Source organism: Manis javanica, chromosome 8 (assembly GCF_040802235.1).
Source record: "Manis javanica isolate MJ-LG chromosome 8, MJ_LKY, whole genome shotgun sequence".
Lineage (NCBI taxonomy): Eukaryota > Metazoa > Chordata > Mammalia > Pholidota > Manidae > Manis > Manis javanica.
The window spans coordinates 106,148,031-106,164,406 of NC_133163.1; the positions used below are offsets into that span (position 1 = coordinate 106,148,031).

Sequence of the window (16,376 nt, forward strand, 5' to 3'; positions counted from 1 at the left end):
CAAACAGAAACCTCTTCAAGAAAAAGAAATAGTAAATACTCATGTCTGCTAACTTAATTCTATTACATGTGGAGAAAAAGCCTTCTTAAACATCATGTTGAGGAATAACAAAATTATACAGCAATTTGTTTGCATTTTTTTAGGTGACTTCTATTGCTGCCTAAAAGCTACAGGCAAATACGATGCAGTAATTTAAGCAACCAAACACAAGTAATGCTACTTTAAATAACACTTTAAAATTACATGTTTAATGATGATCTTCTTTACAAGTCTTATTCTAAAAATGCTTCCATGTGCCAAGATTTTTTAATATCCTCTTCTGAAATTTTATTTAGAGTCTTTTATAATTACAACAAAAATGACTATTACTTGCTGTTTGTAATGTGCTAGGTGACATGGTGAATACAAAGAGCCCTTCTTCTCAAGGAGATAATACAGACACAAATAAAATAAAAGGCAGAATAGGTGAATGGTACACAAGTCAAAGTGACAAAGTGACGAATGATCCCTATGAGTTATTGCTGTGATCAAATACTTCAAAACAGATGGTAAACTGAAGAGGATGGACATAGGTATTCCAGGGATTAACAAAGAGTAAGGAAAAGCCACTGTCAAAAATTAGTGGGAAAGAGTATGGGGAGGGAGTCTTTATAGAATGGACAGGGGCAGGTGAGACCAGAGGGAAAAAGATCAATCTAGAGTACAGAGGTAGAACAGGACAGGGATTACAGGTTCCCACTCTATGGAGAAAATGAAGCTTCTGTACATACAGAACGAAGCCCACAAGGATCAACACTGGACAGAACTAGGGGTGGGCATTCAATGGGAGATACCTAAGGTAATGAGTGAGGCAAGGGCTCCAGTGAAGCAGAGAAGGACAAAGGATCTACCGAACCCTACAAGTGGCAATGGCAGCTTCCAGTTCCATGTGAGGCTAACAATGAGTAAGAGCTCAGTGTGTGAGAAGAAAAAGAAATGCAGGGATGGGGCTCACTGGGAATTGGGGAAAGGGTATGAAGGGAATCAAGCTAATTGGCAATGTTTTAGAATAGAGTGGATTTGGCTGTTCTACAGGACAGGTGGGAGGCCTGTGATAAGGGTGGAATAGCTCTTGGTTTAAGAAAACAGAATATTTTCCAATTTGATTCCCTACAAATTAAGGGCAAAATTAAAGCCTCATTGGGCAACCATGCATTTGTCACAGAAACAAGAGGCACTCCACATAAAAGTATGCTGGGGGAAAGGATGCTTAGGGTCTGGTTTAAAGGAAATGGAACAAAGATGTATACCACTGCAGTAACTGGCAGGCAGAGTGGCGGAATGCAGAAGAGTCTTAGAGCCTTGATGCACAGTGGCAGATCAAGAAAACTTTATGAGCTTAAGAAACTTGGGGCAGTGAATTATTTCCAGCTGGTGTCCCACATTCACACAAATCATGTCCTGAAAGAGTATTTGGGGGTAGCTGTGCCAACTCTGGACAGATAATGTTTGGTTTGTTTGTTTTTTTTAGATGCAAATGAATCAAAGGTAAAAATATCTGTAAAATAATTAGTAATACAGAGTTGAATCTCAGGAAAACTAAGGATTGAAAGCAGAGATTTACGGTGGAAAGGTAGAAGTGACAGCAGTAAGTTACCAAGAAAGGAAAGGTAAAGAAGCAAGAAGAGCTGAGGGAAAAAAGACAATGAAAAAGAGAAGCAGCCAAAAAGGAAGAAAAATATGCTAAGTTTGACAGAAGCTGAGGAGAATAGTTCAAAAGTGTGTGACAACAATGTCAAATACTCTGAAGAAGTTGTGGAGTATTAAGAGTGGGAAAAAAGTGAATAAATGTGGTGGTAAGTACATGACATACTTTTTAGAGGTGCACTGTTAGTTTGGTAGGTGAGGATGACACCCAAATTAAAAGGTTAAAAAAACTGAACCACAAATAAGCTAGTAACAAACACTTTTTACAACTGTTTGTTCGTGGTAAGAGGAAGACAAGAAATAAGGAAAGTAGGACGTAGGGACAAATTGCTCTCATCTTAGAAAAAAAGTACCTGAAAATGTTTAAGCAGAGGGAGCATGGGAGGGAGAGGAGATCAGGTTGCATGTTAACTCGATAACATTGTGGAGGAACTAGAGGAGATAAAGGACAGTGTTAATTCTGGAGAAACGAAACGTGTTTGATTTCTGAGATCAATGTCTAGATTAAAGTAACAGGAAGAAAAATTGACATTGGAAAGATTAAGAGAAAAGATGGCTCCCAACTAAGTTATTAGTGGGTCAGATTTAACAACTGAGAAACTAAAAATCTTTAAAGTACTGAAAAAGGTTTAAATAAACATTGTAGGTAAAAATATAGAAGTATTTAAAAATAAAACAATAGGACCCAGTCTAAGTTAAAGATCATGAAGTCAGAGCTGATTGCATCAAGCACCGTAATCTAGAATTGAGTGTCAAATTCATAAGATGACATTCAAGTCTCACTTTGGCCTTTTATGCCAGGTAAGCATGACTAAAGGTGTAAAGGATTCTAGGACAAAAAACAAACCAGCAATCAAGCCAGGTGACCCTGAGGGTGAGGTTAACTATTAAGTTAGATGGCTGCTGCTGGACAGGAAGGAGTCAAAGCCCTGAAAGTCACAGAGTAACAGGAATTCAAAGGAAATGAACAATGTATTTGATGAGAGTGAACTAGTACTGTGGTAAGAAAGGGGACGTCATAATTTAAAAGCTGATGTTGAGGTGCTGACACTGACGAAGTCAAAGTTCCATGAGGTTAGGCTGATCATCAAGAAGGGAAAAATGTGTGAGAAATGCGCTGAAGCCATCAAGAAAGATGGGAAAATCCTTGAAAGTAGTAGTTCAAAATGACCAGAAAGTACACAAAGGTCATGTTATGATCTGTAAGAAAGTCACTTTTATTAGCTATAGATTAATTCTAACTTAAAAAAAAAATGGAACAACCACACTTTGAGTATCAACCTGATTTATATCTAAAAAATTTTTGACTGTTTTTAAAAAAAGTCCATCCTGAAAGACACTCTTATTAATGAGATACAAATGAAAGTAATATGGGCTATGAAGGGTTTCTCTGCGTGGAGTAAATACTAGGTATTCAAATAATCTGAGTTGAATGGATTAACGATGAAGAATTCAAACATAGGCATAGTGCCTTGAATAGTCTCTCATTTCACTGAATAAATGTACAGATAGACGGCTTGATGAATGAATGGACAGATAGACAGATGGACTACAGAGAAAGAGAGACAGAGACAGAAAGAAACAGACACAATAAAATTCCTTACATCACTGGAAATCCTGGAGTCTCTCAGTGACTGCTTTGAATAACACTCATGAGATTATATGCATTGGTTAGGTAAATGTATTTAAAACATTTAACTTTTTATCTTTAAAAGTAACCATTTTTGAAAGTTTGATAGGAAAAATTCCCATTGGAAAACTATTTCCCTAACAAGACTATGCTAATTTCATTCGTCCAACTGTTTTTATAATTTTTGTCCCAGTAATTTTATGAGTTACTATGCTGGAAAACAGTATCAGACATTACCCTACAAGTTCCCTAATACTAGATGCTTTTAGCTCCTTGAAGAGAAAAATTGGCTTCTGGTAGGACAGTTATCAGTAGGATATTCAGGTAAATATCTAGTAGGATAGCTATTATTTTCAAAAACAAACTTGCTGAACTATAATTTTAATTGATAATTATAGATGTTTAACTCATCTTACCTCATCATATGATTTACATAGGCTTTGCTACAGCTAGTGTTGTATCTGCAAAAACTACAGTGAACATATGTAGGAAAGTGGTTTGCAAAATCTTTTATTTCCGAACAACACTCAATGCACTTTTGAACTCCCCGACGATACCTTATGGAGACACAAAGAAAAGATAAAAATGTATTTTAAAACAAAAACAATAAGGGAGCACCTTATTAATGTTCTGTTAAAGGCAAGGTGTTAAAATTAACATCTTTAAACAGAGACTTATAATTTAACAACAGCTATGGAACAACAGCTAGAGTAAGTATAAGTAATCTAATATAATTTAACATTTCTCACTGGTATAAAAGGGATTAAATTAAGCAATTCAAACATTACCAGATGTAAACACAACCTATAATACCAGTATAATAGATTCATATTATAGAAAAAACATAGTAATTCATGTTCTGTTCAACAGTTGTAAAATAACTTATTATTTTCTTGGACTTATGTCACAAGTGATAGCATATAAATGTACAAGAGGGTTGAGTAATAGGGTAAATTTATATTAAAGTTTTTATACTTAAGATTAAACTAGTAGTGTATATGAGGAATAAAGATTACCTTAAGTTCCTCAATGCTGTATTGACTTTACTTTTTTTTTTGCTACTAGCCAATGTGCTTTGTTTCTTTTGCATTTTAGAGATTTTTGATTTGTATTTAGATTTGCTTCCATTAGGCTTACTTGCATTAGGTTTACTTGCATTGGATTTAATTATATTAGGTTTACTTGTGTTAGATTTTGTGGGATTTTTAGCAGTTATATTTTTAGTCCTTGGAGGTGAGAGCTGAAGAGTAGAAGTGCTTGCACTAATGGAAGGTGTAGTTGAAGATCCTGATTGAAGAGGTCCAACTGAAGCTCGAATAGTAACCTACAAAAATGAAGATAATATTTGCTTTAGGAAATTAATCATTGCATTAGTATTAAAATATCACTATATAACAAAAAGTTAAACATCAACTATTTGGAAAGGGCAAGTATAAACTAAAAATTGACTAAGTTTTCCATTTATTCTATATGTTCATACCAATTAAACAAAATTAAACTTGATATTTATTCACTCGTAATACTACATTTTTATATTGATATCAGTGATATGTTATTGATAACAGTTATTAATGGATAATTAGGAGTTAATGCAAATTATATGAATATTAAAAGAGCACATTCCACACTATTATACGCTCTGGTATGACTAAAAAAATTCACAAACATAAGGTGAAACTTTAAATCTCGAAGTCTGAAAAATAACTCCAAAAAGACCTGCTTTACCCTTCAACAACTATAGGAACAAACAGATCTATACAGTAGATGTGACCTCCTTTTACTAGGTGCTCATTGGGAAGGATTTACATTTACAAAGTTTATAGGAGGGGATATAGCAATTCATTATACTGTATTGAAAGTTTAATAATATTTAGAATTTCCTTAAATGGAACTAATATAAAGCTTACCACTCATTATTCAGAAATTACATTTGTTGGTTGACAATGAAATATAATTGCCTACCAACATTCTTGCTAATCATTTGACTATACCCACACCACCATGTACTTGAAAAACAGCCTATAAAGAAGTCCTATGAAGTAATGTGCTTTGACAGCACACAAAATATTGAACTAGCAATCAAAAGACCTGAGGCTAAATTTCATACTACTCCTTCCTAGGCATGTGACCTTGAGTAAGTAACTTCTCTTCTCTAAGCTTCTTTATCTATATAACAAGGGGTAAAATCTGCCTTGCCTCCATCTCTAGATTGCTATACAGATTAAATAATAGAATGTATGAAAAGCATACTGAAAAGCTAATTCTAAGGTATTATAAAAACATTTAGTATCATTATTATTAATATTACTGTTATGATTAATAAGGGAAAATATGAGAGAGGACTGCACTGCTTACATTAGTGTTCTGCATGTCTAGTCCCAGCATAGAATGAATGGATTGCAGGGAAGGATGCTGGATAGCTTCTCTTGCTCTAGGTCTTCAGAGCATGGCTTTATATTGTTTTAGTTAATTCAAATAACAGACATACCCACATTCAAAGGTAAGTACCCAAAGCCAAATATAAATGTTTTGGGGATTATTTCACTTTGGATTATCCATGCCTCTGTTTCCCTCCACTGGAGCAAATATTCAAGAGCTGACTGTATATAAAGAAGTCAGAGAAAACAGAGGTATATAAGGCAAAAAGGGAAAAATAAATTACAATCATCAGTATGCAGTCAGACATGTGTTTGCTCACTTAAAACATAATGCTATCCAGCAGCAGAACTTGCTTCTCTGAAAGCAGACTCAGTAATAACATCTTCAGTAAACATCTGAGAACCTATGGCATTCGAGACTATACCAGATGCTGAGAACACAAAGATAAATAAGACATGATTCCTGATCTCAAGCATCTTACAGTTTAGCAGATAAAATGGACATATACTGCCAACTGCAATAGGTCAAAACTAGCCTATGTAATATTAACAAAACCCATTGACCCAGGGAACAGTTCATCTCATTGAACTCTTACAGAGGAATACCCTCTAACATAGCATACACCACTGAATGGTTAGACGGTTTTTCTCTGAACATATGATAAAACCTGAAATTAAAGTCTAAAGAAAAATCAGAAATCATTTTGTAAAGTATTATATTTATCAGATAAAACCAAGCAGGAGTTAATTTATATATTACCATACAAATACATTAAAATACAACTCATTTGAACTCACTTTTGTTCCAGGAGGCAATCCTTCTAGCTGTTTAGGTTTTATAAATGTTCGATGATGCTGACTTTTGTGATCCATTTTCTCTTTGCATGTCAAAAATTGCAGCCTGCATTTTGTACAACGATGTATTCCTTTTTTCTGTTTAGAAAACAGAAAAAGGGAGAAAAAATTGTTTCAATGACCACAAATCCTTTGTTCTCAAACTGCTGATTTAGTTTTAATGATGCCTAAATAATTTTAAAACTAGTATTTTACATCACAAATAAAAGCAAAATATTATTTTTAAAAAACATTATTTATACTAATATTTGGGTTTCAAAACTGTCTGTTACTCTAAAGAATTGAACACAAGTTTTATCAGTAAGTTCTAATGGAAGTTCTCTAAATAGTGGTGTAACACTTTAATTACAAAATATTCAGACACATGACACTATAAAAAGGAGCTATACCATGTTTTTATCCTAGAAAAAAGTGAATTCCTCTTAACTCTTGCTATTTCTAGTTGGTTAACAATTTGATAAAGTAAACTCAAATATCTAGCCAGACATTTTAAAGAAGATTGTTATAGAAATGTGTGTATAAAAGCAGTGCTGTCTAATAAAACTTTCTACAATGAAAATGCTCTAGAGATGCATTGTCCAATATTGTAGCCACTAGCCACATGTGAATACTGAGTACCTGAAATGTGCCAAGTGCAACTGAGGAAATGAATTTTTTATTTTAATTAATTTAAATTTAAATAGCCACATGCAGTTAGTGGCTACTATATTAGACAATGTGGCTATGGAGGCATAAATGAGAATGATTATTCCTAATCTACTTACTGAATGAGACCCCCCTGACTAAGTGCCTCATCAAACCTAATCCTGTTATTATTCTACAGATGGGAAACAGGACCCAAGAAAAATCTAAATCACTTCCCCATAGTTAGTGACATTGCCAGACTCCTGATCCAGTGTTCTTTCTATAATCTTTACCTATATGCTGTCATTAATTTAAAAATGATACATGTATGTATATACATATATATAAGCTTAAATAACATGTAAATACAAAAGAGTTGAAATCTTCCAGAATCATCACTATTTCCATTTAAAGATAACCAATCATTTATAAAATTGAAACAATATACTGGGAAGTACCTACCACAGTTAGTGGCACGTAGGGGGCATTTCATAAATAGAAGTTCTTTACAAAGTTCAAAGCAATATATAAATATATTGTGTTTATATTACTATTCTAGTTGCATCTTAAGACTGTTTTAGAATGTGGTGCATTGGATTATATCATAGATACAGGCAACTTAACCAAATTCCTTACATGCTCAAGGAAATCAAGGAAAAGGGGACACTTGGCCAATAAACAGATACAAAAGAACAGAAAGAAGGTTCTCCAGAATCCAGTTTCCAGAAATCTTTTCTCTATAATCACTTCCTAGGTTACCTCATCCAGTTTCATGGCTTTAAATACCATCTGTCGAACTGCCTACTTGACATCAGTACTTCATGTCTAATATGCATCTCAAATCAACACAAACAAAATTGAATTCTGGATTTCCTCTCTAACTCCCTGTCCAGAAAAATCTGTTCTTTCCTCAGTCTTCCCCATATGACCAGTATATGAAAATTCAATTTTTGCAGCTGCTTAGGACAAAACACTCGGTCATTCTCTCTCACATCCCATATCCAACCCATTAAACTATCAGCTCTACCTTGAAAGTTTTTCAAAATCTTTCCACTTCTCATTACTTACATGCACTGCCACTACACTGGTCCGAGCCACTCACCTGGACTACTTTAATAATCTCCTATCTTCTCCCTGTCATGTTCTCTCTTCCCTATCGTCTATTCTCCCGACAGCTGCCAGTCATCTTAAAATACAGTAGATCTTCCACATGCTTAAAATGGTCAAGTGGCTTTCCAAAATCCTGATTCTGGTTTACAAGGCTCTACATCAACTGCTCTGTGTTCTTTTTCTACAACCTTATCTCCTACTATTTTTCCTCTTTTACTTTGCTGTAGCCACAACTGGCCTCTTAGCTGTTGAGTGCCCTAGACACACACTCACTTCACTGGCTACATGATGTTACCTCTCTCAGATTTCCACATGACTTACTCTGTTAATTCCTTCACAGAGGCCCTTTTTTGACCACTCTGTATACAAAACAGCAACCAGTCCTCCACTCCCAACACCTCCCCAATCCTTGGCACTTCTATCCTCCACATTTTCCTTCTACACTATTTACCACCAGCTAATATGCATGCAAAAACACACACAAATATTTACCTTTCTCCACTACAATCCAAATTTCTGAGGGGACAAACTTTGTTTTGTTCATTACTATCCAAAACCTATAACAGCTTAAGGCACTCAGTAAATACTTATTAAATAAATTGATAGTGAGGCAGAAAGCAAGAGAATGACAGAAAAGGTGCATATGAGCACCAGATACAATTTAACTAAATCAAAATGTCCACTGGTCCATTCAATGAATATCTGTCCCGAGATGGAATACATTAATCTACTCTTCCCTTAGCTGGACACAAGTCTTGCATGTCTCTCTTATATATGTATGCATTTCAATGTGCTAAGGGTAATAAAGATACAGTATATTTTTTAATAACATGATGTTCAACCAATGAAATAGCATTCTATTCCAAGGGTAAAAAAAAATTATTTGTGTTAAATTTTTTGATAAGCATACTACATTGTTTGGGAGACTTCAGGAATTTAAGGGTAATTCAGACTATATATAATTTCTGCCTTTAGACCTAATACCAATGTGAAATCTGATTCAGAGCAGTAGAAGCTTAAGCTCTGAAGTCAAATTTTAACTCTGCTTTTTACTAGGTAATGTGACACTGAGTAAGTTACTTTTTCTAAAACTTTGCTTCTTCATTTGTAAGATAGGAAATAATAATAAACACAGGGTGATGGTGAGGCTTCAACACAATACAGGGAAAGCACCTGCTAATGCCATAAGGTTAGTGACTGCATATGTAAACTGCCTATTATTTTACAGATCTAATGCACATCTGAATCACTTTCATTGTTTCTTCAAAGTAAGCTCTAAAATCATGCAAGACTTCATAATATATCCGCTTAAGGGAAAGTTACAACTAAAGTCTTCAAAAACAATAAAATGAGCCATAGTCAACAATTCTTACTCTCTAATATTGCACTATTAGTGCCATGTCAATTACAAGTTTATAATCCTGCTCATGGTTTTCCAGTCTTTTGTAAATAATTATAGAACTGTAAATAACGTGAAAGATGCCTGATGATCCTTCTTATTAATAGGTTTTCCCCTCTTTACTGTTGTCTGTCTACCTACTAGGTACTCCATACAAACAAAAAAGAAAATCGGGCACCCGTGGCAAGTTAAGACATAAAACTCAGAGTATAAAAACTGATTACTAATCACACAGCCCACATAGTGGGCCCATACATCTCTTTCATAATTGTTATTCTCCCCACATCTACATCTCATTCTGGAGACCAGTAAAGCATATGGAAAAAATTACGTTAAAAGCCCCATAATGAAACAGAACTACTGTTTTTACTTCATTCTCCCTTTCAAAATTAAAGTCCGAAGATGAAATATAGAATGAGAAGAAGAGTGTTTCCCAAACTCTGTTCCTCAAGAAATGTTAATAGGTATTGTACAAAAAAGGGTTCAATGGCCAAACAAGTTTAAGGAATAACATGCCTTATACATCCCTTGCTTGGAGATTTACAATGTCAGTTAGTATATTAAAAGCTCTGAGAAGTCCTGTTTTAAAAAACAAACAAAACTGTTCAATTTTGTAAATCTAGGCATTTACCAAATTTATTTACCAGTAACAATTTGGGGGGGGAACACCTATTAACACCTGATGGAACATTGTTGGGGAAACCTAGAAAAGAAAGATATTGTCAGAATTTCTCAAGGATGTATAGAACCTCAGTCACAACACAGGTGATTATAAATTCATTTGGAGATTCTACTTTTATGATCTTTTCTCAATTAAAAACTACAAGTAGATTTCATGATTATCTAATGACTGGAACTGAAAACAAAGCGTGCATCAATGCTGAGTATGTTGGCATGCCAATTTAATCAGTAAGAAAATGTAATGAGCTGAATTAGTGATGTGGCAAAATGTGATTACATTCGGTAAATCCACTGACTTCTGGTGTTGGCAAAGGCACTGTTGTTGCTCTTCTGAGCACTTAAAAATAGGATCAGTGTTACATAAAAGTTTTCAGTCCAAACAAAGCATGGTTTAACTGATTCAGGAAAGGAACCAGTAAGTATAACATCAGAATTCAAGAGAAGATTAGAGGCACCAATACTGGATTCCAAAAGTTACATAGCAGAACTGGCAGAAGTCATCCACAAACAAGTTACAACTTAAATACAGTTCTTTGGCAGAGTTCATATATTGAGCAGTAAGTGTCATTATTATTTATCACTGGCAGCTATAAAAGGGCACTCCTAGTCAATGATGACAACATGTTTTCTCATAAGGAGACTAGAGTAGGAAAAAAGTTTGAAGAGAAAGAGGAAAACAAGATTATGAGTCCTCAAAATCTTCCTTTCTCAATTCAAGCTCATCTTTTCCCCTGCTCCTAATAACTACCTTTAAAATCATTCCCTACCCTCTCTTAGACCCTGAAATACCTGATCTTTTGGATATTCCACCTATATTTCCTTTTTTCTGTCAATCATAGCTTTCCTATTTCTATCTTTCTTTCAGAATTTTCATTTATGAGCCACAACATCACCAGAAAAGCAAGGAAAAGAAGTGGAAGTTTCACAGCTGATTTAGCACAAATTTCAAATTAATCATGTCATTTGTGGTAATGCTACTTTCCTTATAGAACAAATCTAACCAGTGGTCTAAGTTATAATCTATGTTTTTAATAAAACAACATGAACAAATAAGAATTGGTAAATCTCACCTGATGTTTCATATAATGATGCATATAGGGTGTTGCAATTTTAATAACTTTGAGGCAAAAGGGACATAGCAAGTTCTTAGTGTTTTCATGGGAGGTTCTAAAATGAGTTTCTACATCAGAAAATGATGATGATCTATAATTGCATACCTAAAAATAAAAAAGTTACATGTAACTTGAAAATTTATGATATGCAATTACAAAGGAATAATGATAGGTCATTTGTTTAGAAGAACACATATGTACCACTAATTTGCCTCTGACACCTACACAACCAAGAATCCCATTAATGCTGGCACCCAAAGATAATCTTTGAGACAGAAAAGTTATCTTTCAAAATTTAGGGAAAAGTTCTAAAACTAGATAACTAGATTCCCTTTTCTCAGATCTTTTGATTTATCACCCCCTATCTCGACTTGAATTTTCAAACTCTGATACCTCTTGTCCTATAAAGTTTTTTTCTTCTACATAAAATATCATCCTCACCATCCTCTTTTATATTATAAATGCCAGATTATGGTAGTGGCAACTTATTATCTTGCTTTCCCATTTCTTCAAATGCTTGAAAAATACTAGTCCCAAAGTATTTGGTAGGGTCCTCTGTAACAGAAAGCATATCTTATATACCTTGTATGACTACATTCTTAGTGATATGTGATATGACAAGTCTGTATGTTTGTCTTTCTGTCACAGGGCTTTTCTTTGTCCAGCACAGGGGTGAGCAAACAATGGCCTATAAGCCAATTCTCTGCTGACCTTACATACAATGTATGAGTTATGCCAAGGGACTTTCCACTAATAAATTATTTACAAGGGGATTTTAATAACCAATTTTATCTAGATGTTAGAAAAATAAACATGACATATGAAAATTACATGAAATCCAAAATTTCAGTATTCATAAAAAGTTTTATTGTTAACAGCCAGAGCCCATTCATTTACTTACTGTCTACAGCTGCCTTTGTGCTACAATGGCAGTGTTAATTAGTGCAAAAGAGACCATATGACACTCAAAGATTGAATATTTACTACTTGGCCCTTTAACAGGAAAAAATTTGCTGATCCCTGGTCCAATAGGTTTAAATCTTGTTACCAAAACAACACAAAACAAACCAAACAAACACTACACAATAAAATATGTGTATACCTGGCAAATATATGGCATTTCACCGGGTTTATGATTGTCCTTCATATGTTGTAAAAGAATATGCTCTGTTTCAAATGATAATTCACATATTTTGCAAATGGCTAAAAGTAGGGGAGGGGGAAAGACATTACACCATTTTAAGATATACATATATATATATATCTAATATATACACACTACACAAACATCGAATCATTATGTTGTACACGTGAAACTAATAAAATGCTGTATGTCAATTATACCTCAATTTTAAAAAATGCATCCTGATGGGGCTAACAAAAAAAGATACATACACACATACATATAATTTCACTTTATACATCTATATCAGCATGACAATAATAGTGCTACTGGAGGTGGTTAACAGTTATATAGTTAATTGTACCAAGCACAGTTTTAAGCTCTAAGTTGTAAATTAACTAAATTTCCACAACAACATTACAATAAATAACTTGCCTGAGATCACATAGCTGTATTAAGAGGCACAACTGGAATCTGAACCCAAGCTGTCTAGCCTCCAAAATCTGTGATTCTGAACTACCATTGTAGTTACTTTTCTTATTCAATTTTAAATGAAGGGCGATTTCATATTTGAAAACGGTGATCTAAGGCTTCTAATACAGTTGCCCACGTAAGTTATTTGCCTTAATGAATTATTTACAAGAGGGACTTCAATTTTAGTTACTTAAAAGTTTTTATAACTTAAAACTTACCTTTTTTAATTTTGATCTCAAATTCCAAAGTTTTTTTCCTATTTTCCTAATAGGCTTCTTAAGGTTTTCTTAGTGTTTATATTGTCAAAACCAATAATACCCAATACTTAAATGAAATTGTAACTTACTAGAGAACTCATGGGGTGTGTGTGTGCTTTCAATGTGACACTGCAGTTGAAATGGTGTGGGAAACTGACGATAGCAGTGCTGGCAGGTGGTGTGGTTTTCCCAACTCTCACTGCTCTGCTTCTCAAGTTCCAAATGGTGTTTCATGTGGTTCATAAACCTATAAACGATTGTCAACAGGTGCAAAAATTCAGATTCAAAACAAAAATCTCACAAAAAAGTATCTGAATATAAATCCTCAAAATATAGATGTATTAGTCAAAATAAAATCTCAAAAACCCTAAGGTCCTCTAGGAAAGTATGCACTTTCATCACTTTAAATGAATTTGTTTTAAAATAATTCACTGGTGTAATTTATCTGAAATATCACTAATTTGCTCTTAATAATTTCAGATTAAAGTTTTTTTAAAGTATAAAACAGCAGGCTTCTTTTCCTTAGAATTTTTAAATAAAATGCTGAAAGGAAGGAAACCCTACCACCAAAAGCAGCTACAGGGTCATGAGAGAAATCTTCTAAGGCCATGAAGTTATACAATAGATCCCAAATGTTTAAAAGACAAATTACTGGTATTTTTACTTATGTCTTGGTTTCTAAAGGCATGTAATAGCAATTTTAATGCATATAATTACAAGAACCTTTTGTTTTATTTAATGATACCGGTTTACTGTTAACACAGACTGTTCATTTTAACTTGCAGGCTATGCCTTTTCTAGGCAAGGTCCATTTTTCAGTTTTACATTCTGCTATTTCAGCTTCCCTAAAAGGCTTCTTATGAGCAGGAACTATGACCTACAACAATAGAGAGTGCAATATAAATGAGAATAGCTTACTGAAGCTTTTTGCTGATTTTGAAAGTAAAGTTATTCAATCAAAATAACTTTTAGGCTATGTTAACTATTAACAATTTATTCACTTACAGTCCCTAAAGGAAACAATCCCCAAACTCCTAAAGGAAACAATCCTGAAACTAAGTGATAATGTCATCAATCTGGATAGCAATCATCATGAAGGTTATAACTTTTATCTCTTTTTCACACCTTTGAGATATTTATTCTTGTTAGGACAGCCTATGTATGGCATCCTTGAAATATCTTCTTGTCCTCCTTTGGTTTTAACACGAGTTCTACAAACACCTATTAAAAGTCTTAGTCTTGGCAAAATATTTATATATCTTGGCAAAATATTTATATATAGAGAAAAGGTACTGAGTCATTAAACTTTCAGCTCACAATTTTATAAGTGATTAAAGTATATACATATATATATAAAATAATCTCTTAACTAGCAAGCTTTCCCTCAATTATTATATGAGCCCCCATCAGGAGCTCATACTACTTAAACCAACAGATGGAAATGTGGGGAAGAGAGAAAGCAAATTTCCTGAAGGATGTTCACAAAATAAAATCTAACTGGTTTTGGTGACACTCAATGTAGGGAAAAAAAAATACCATATCACATATGTTGAGTGGGCTGAGAGTAAAAATCTATCACCTTCCTATCATTCTCTACAATTATCAATTGCCAGTTTTCACTGTTAAGGTAAGACATTATTTAACATATATAGCTTTGTTGGCTATGAAATGTTTATCATCAAGGTTACATTTACTAAACAATCAGTATTTCAAAAATGCTCAATTCCTGGATGTTATCAAATGCTGCTCGCTTTAAATTTCTAAACATCCTAATACTCTAGAACTGTATGACTAGTCTCTGTAAAAACAAAAGTAATTTTCTTATTTTCACATGTTTAATATTAAATGGGCTAATGTTGAAGGAAAAGACAACAACTACTGCTGAAATAACTTCTAATATTATATATATAATATTTAAGCAAGGAACTAATCAATGAACCATATTTCTATGCACTTTACTGTACTTACTGATGTGATTTTTCTGGCATATCTTACTGTTAAAATGTTAAGAAAATGGAAGTAGGTGACAGAGTTCAGTTGTAACACTGTTCAGTGTTATATCACAAAGTACAGTATACTTTCCATTAAACTACTGGGACCATTAGCTACTGATGGCTATTAAAGTTTGATGAAAGGAGATAAAGAAATGTGAAAACTCATATGAAATAACATGTGAAATTTTGAAAACTATAAAGCATTACTATCAATAAAGCATTAATAATTGTTATAGGAGTATATTACTGTGTATTTCAGGGTTTTCTCTATAAAGCTTATTTTTGGATCCAAGAACTCACAGGAAAAAAAATAAATGCTGGGTCCAGATGTAACCTACAGGTGCCTAAGAAAGCTAGTTACAAATAATAGTTATCAAGGGTAAACATAAAAAGATACATATATACATAAGATATACACACACACACCCGTCACCTAAGGGAAGTACACTGATGCCTGCACTTTACTTTGAAATGAAAAAAGAAAGTGTGAAACAAAAATGAATAGGTATATAATAGAGCAAGTATAGTAAAATGTTAATGGTAGAACCAAGATGATAAGTATTCAAGTGTCCACTGTAAAATTTTTAAAACTTTGTTGAATGTTTGAAAATGTTTATAGTAAAATGGTTGAAAAACAATCTTACCTAATATAAATGTCCAGCTATAGAGCCAAGGAAAAATGTTGTATCTTGTTACTAAGTCATTTACAGGATAACAGCAAGGCCATCTAACTCAAAGATTATAAAGTAGTAATTCCTAATATTTAAAGCATATGCATAAAATGTTCAAAGTTTCACTGGAAAATAAATCTCTAATTTTAAAGGGGTTAATTTTTTAAATCAAAACACATTTTTTTAGAACTGTACTTCTCTAAAGAAGATAGCTTTTCCTTCAAGGTACATGTTCTATAAATTAAAAATATAATTGAAAGATATCAGCATTAAATAAGATTAGAATGCAGTAGTTCTTGTGAAGTGAAGAAAAACAAAATTAAAAGGCAGCTAAAAATGAAAATTATCTTATGAAAATTCCCAGATCACTGACAGTACATGG

At 33.4% G+C, this 16,376-nt stretch overlaps 1 protein-coding gene across 9 annotated transcripts in view; it reads right to left on the reverse strand.

Moving 5' to 3' along the window:
• The window catches only part of ZNF280D (zinc finger protein 280D), a 296,039-nt gene that overhangs the window by 57,290 nt on the left and 222,373 nt on the right, over nucleotides 1–16,376 (reverse strand). For 8 of the 9 annotated variants that reach the window (XM_037020971.2, XM_037020969.2, XM_037020975.2 and 5 more), the window contains 6 exons: nucleotides 13,419–13,576; nucleotides 12,578–12,678; nucleotides 11,434–11,580; nucleotides 6,493–6,627; nucleotides 4,333–4,640; nucleotides 3,733–3,873 (listed from right to left, as the gene is read on the reverse strand). In XM_037020971.2, coding sequence (XP_036876866.2) covers nucleotides 3,733–3,873; nucleotides 4,333–4,640; nucleotides 6,493–6,627; nucleotides 11,434–11,580; nucleotides 12,578–12,678; nucleotides 13,419–13,576 — 990 coding nt within the window. The remainder of the gene's footprint in view (nucleotides 1–3,732; nucleotides 3,874–4,332; nucleotides 4,641–6,492; nucleotides 6,628–11,433; nucleotides 11,581–12,577; nucleotides 12,679–13,418; nucleotides 13,577–16,376) is intronic. The other variant, XM_037020976.2, reaches the window with a different exon arrangement.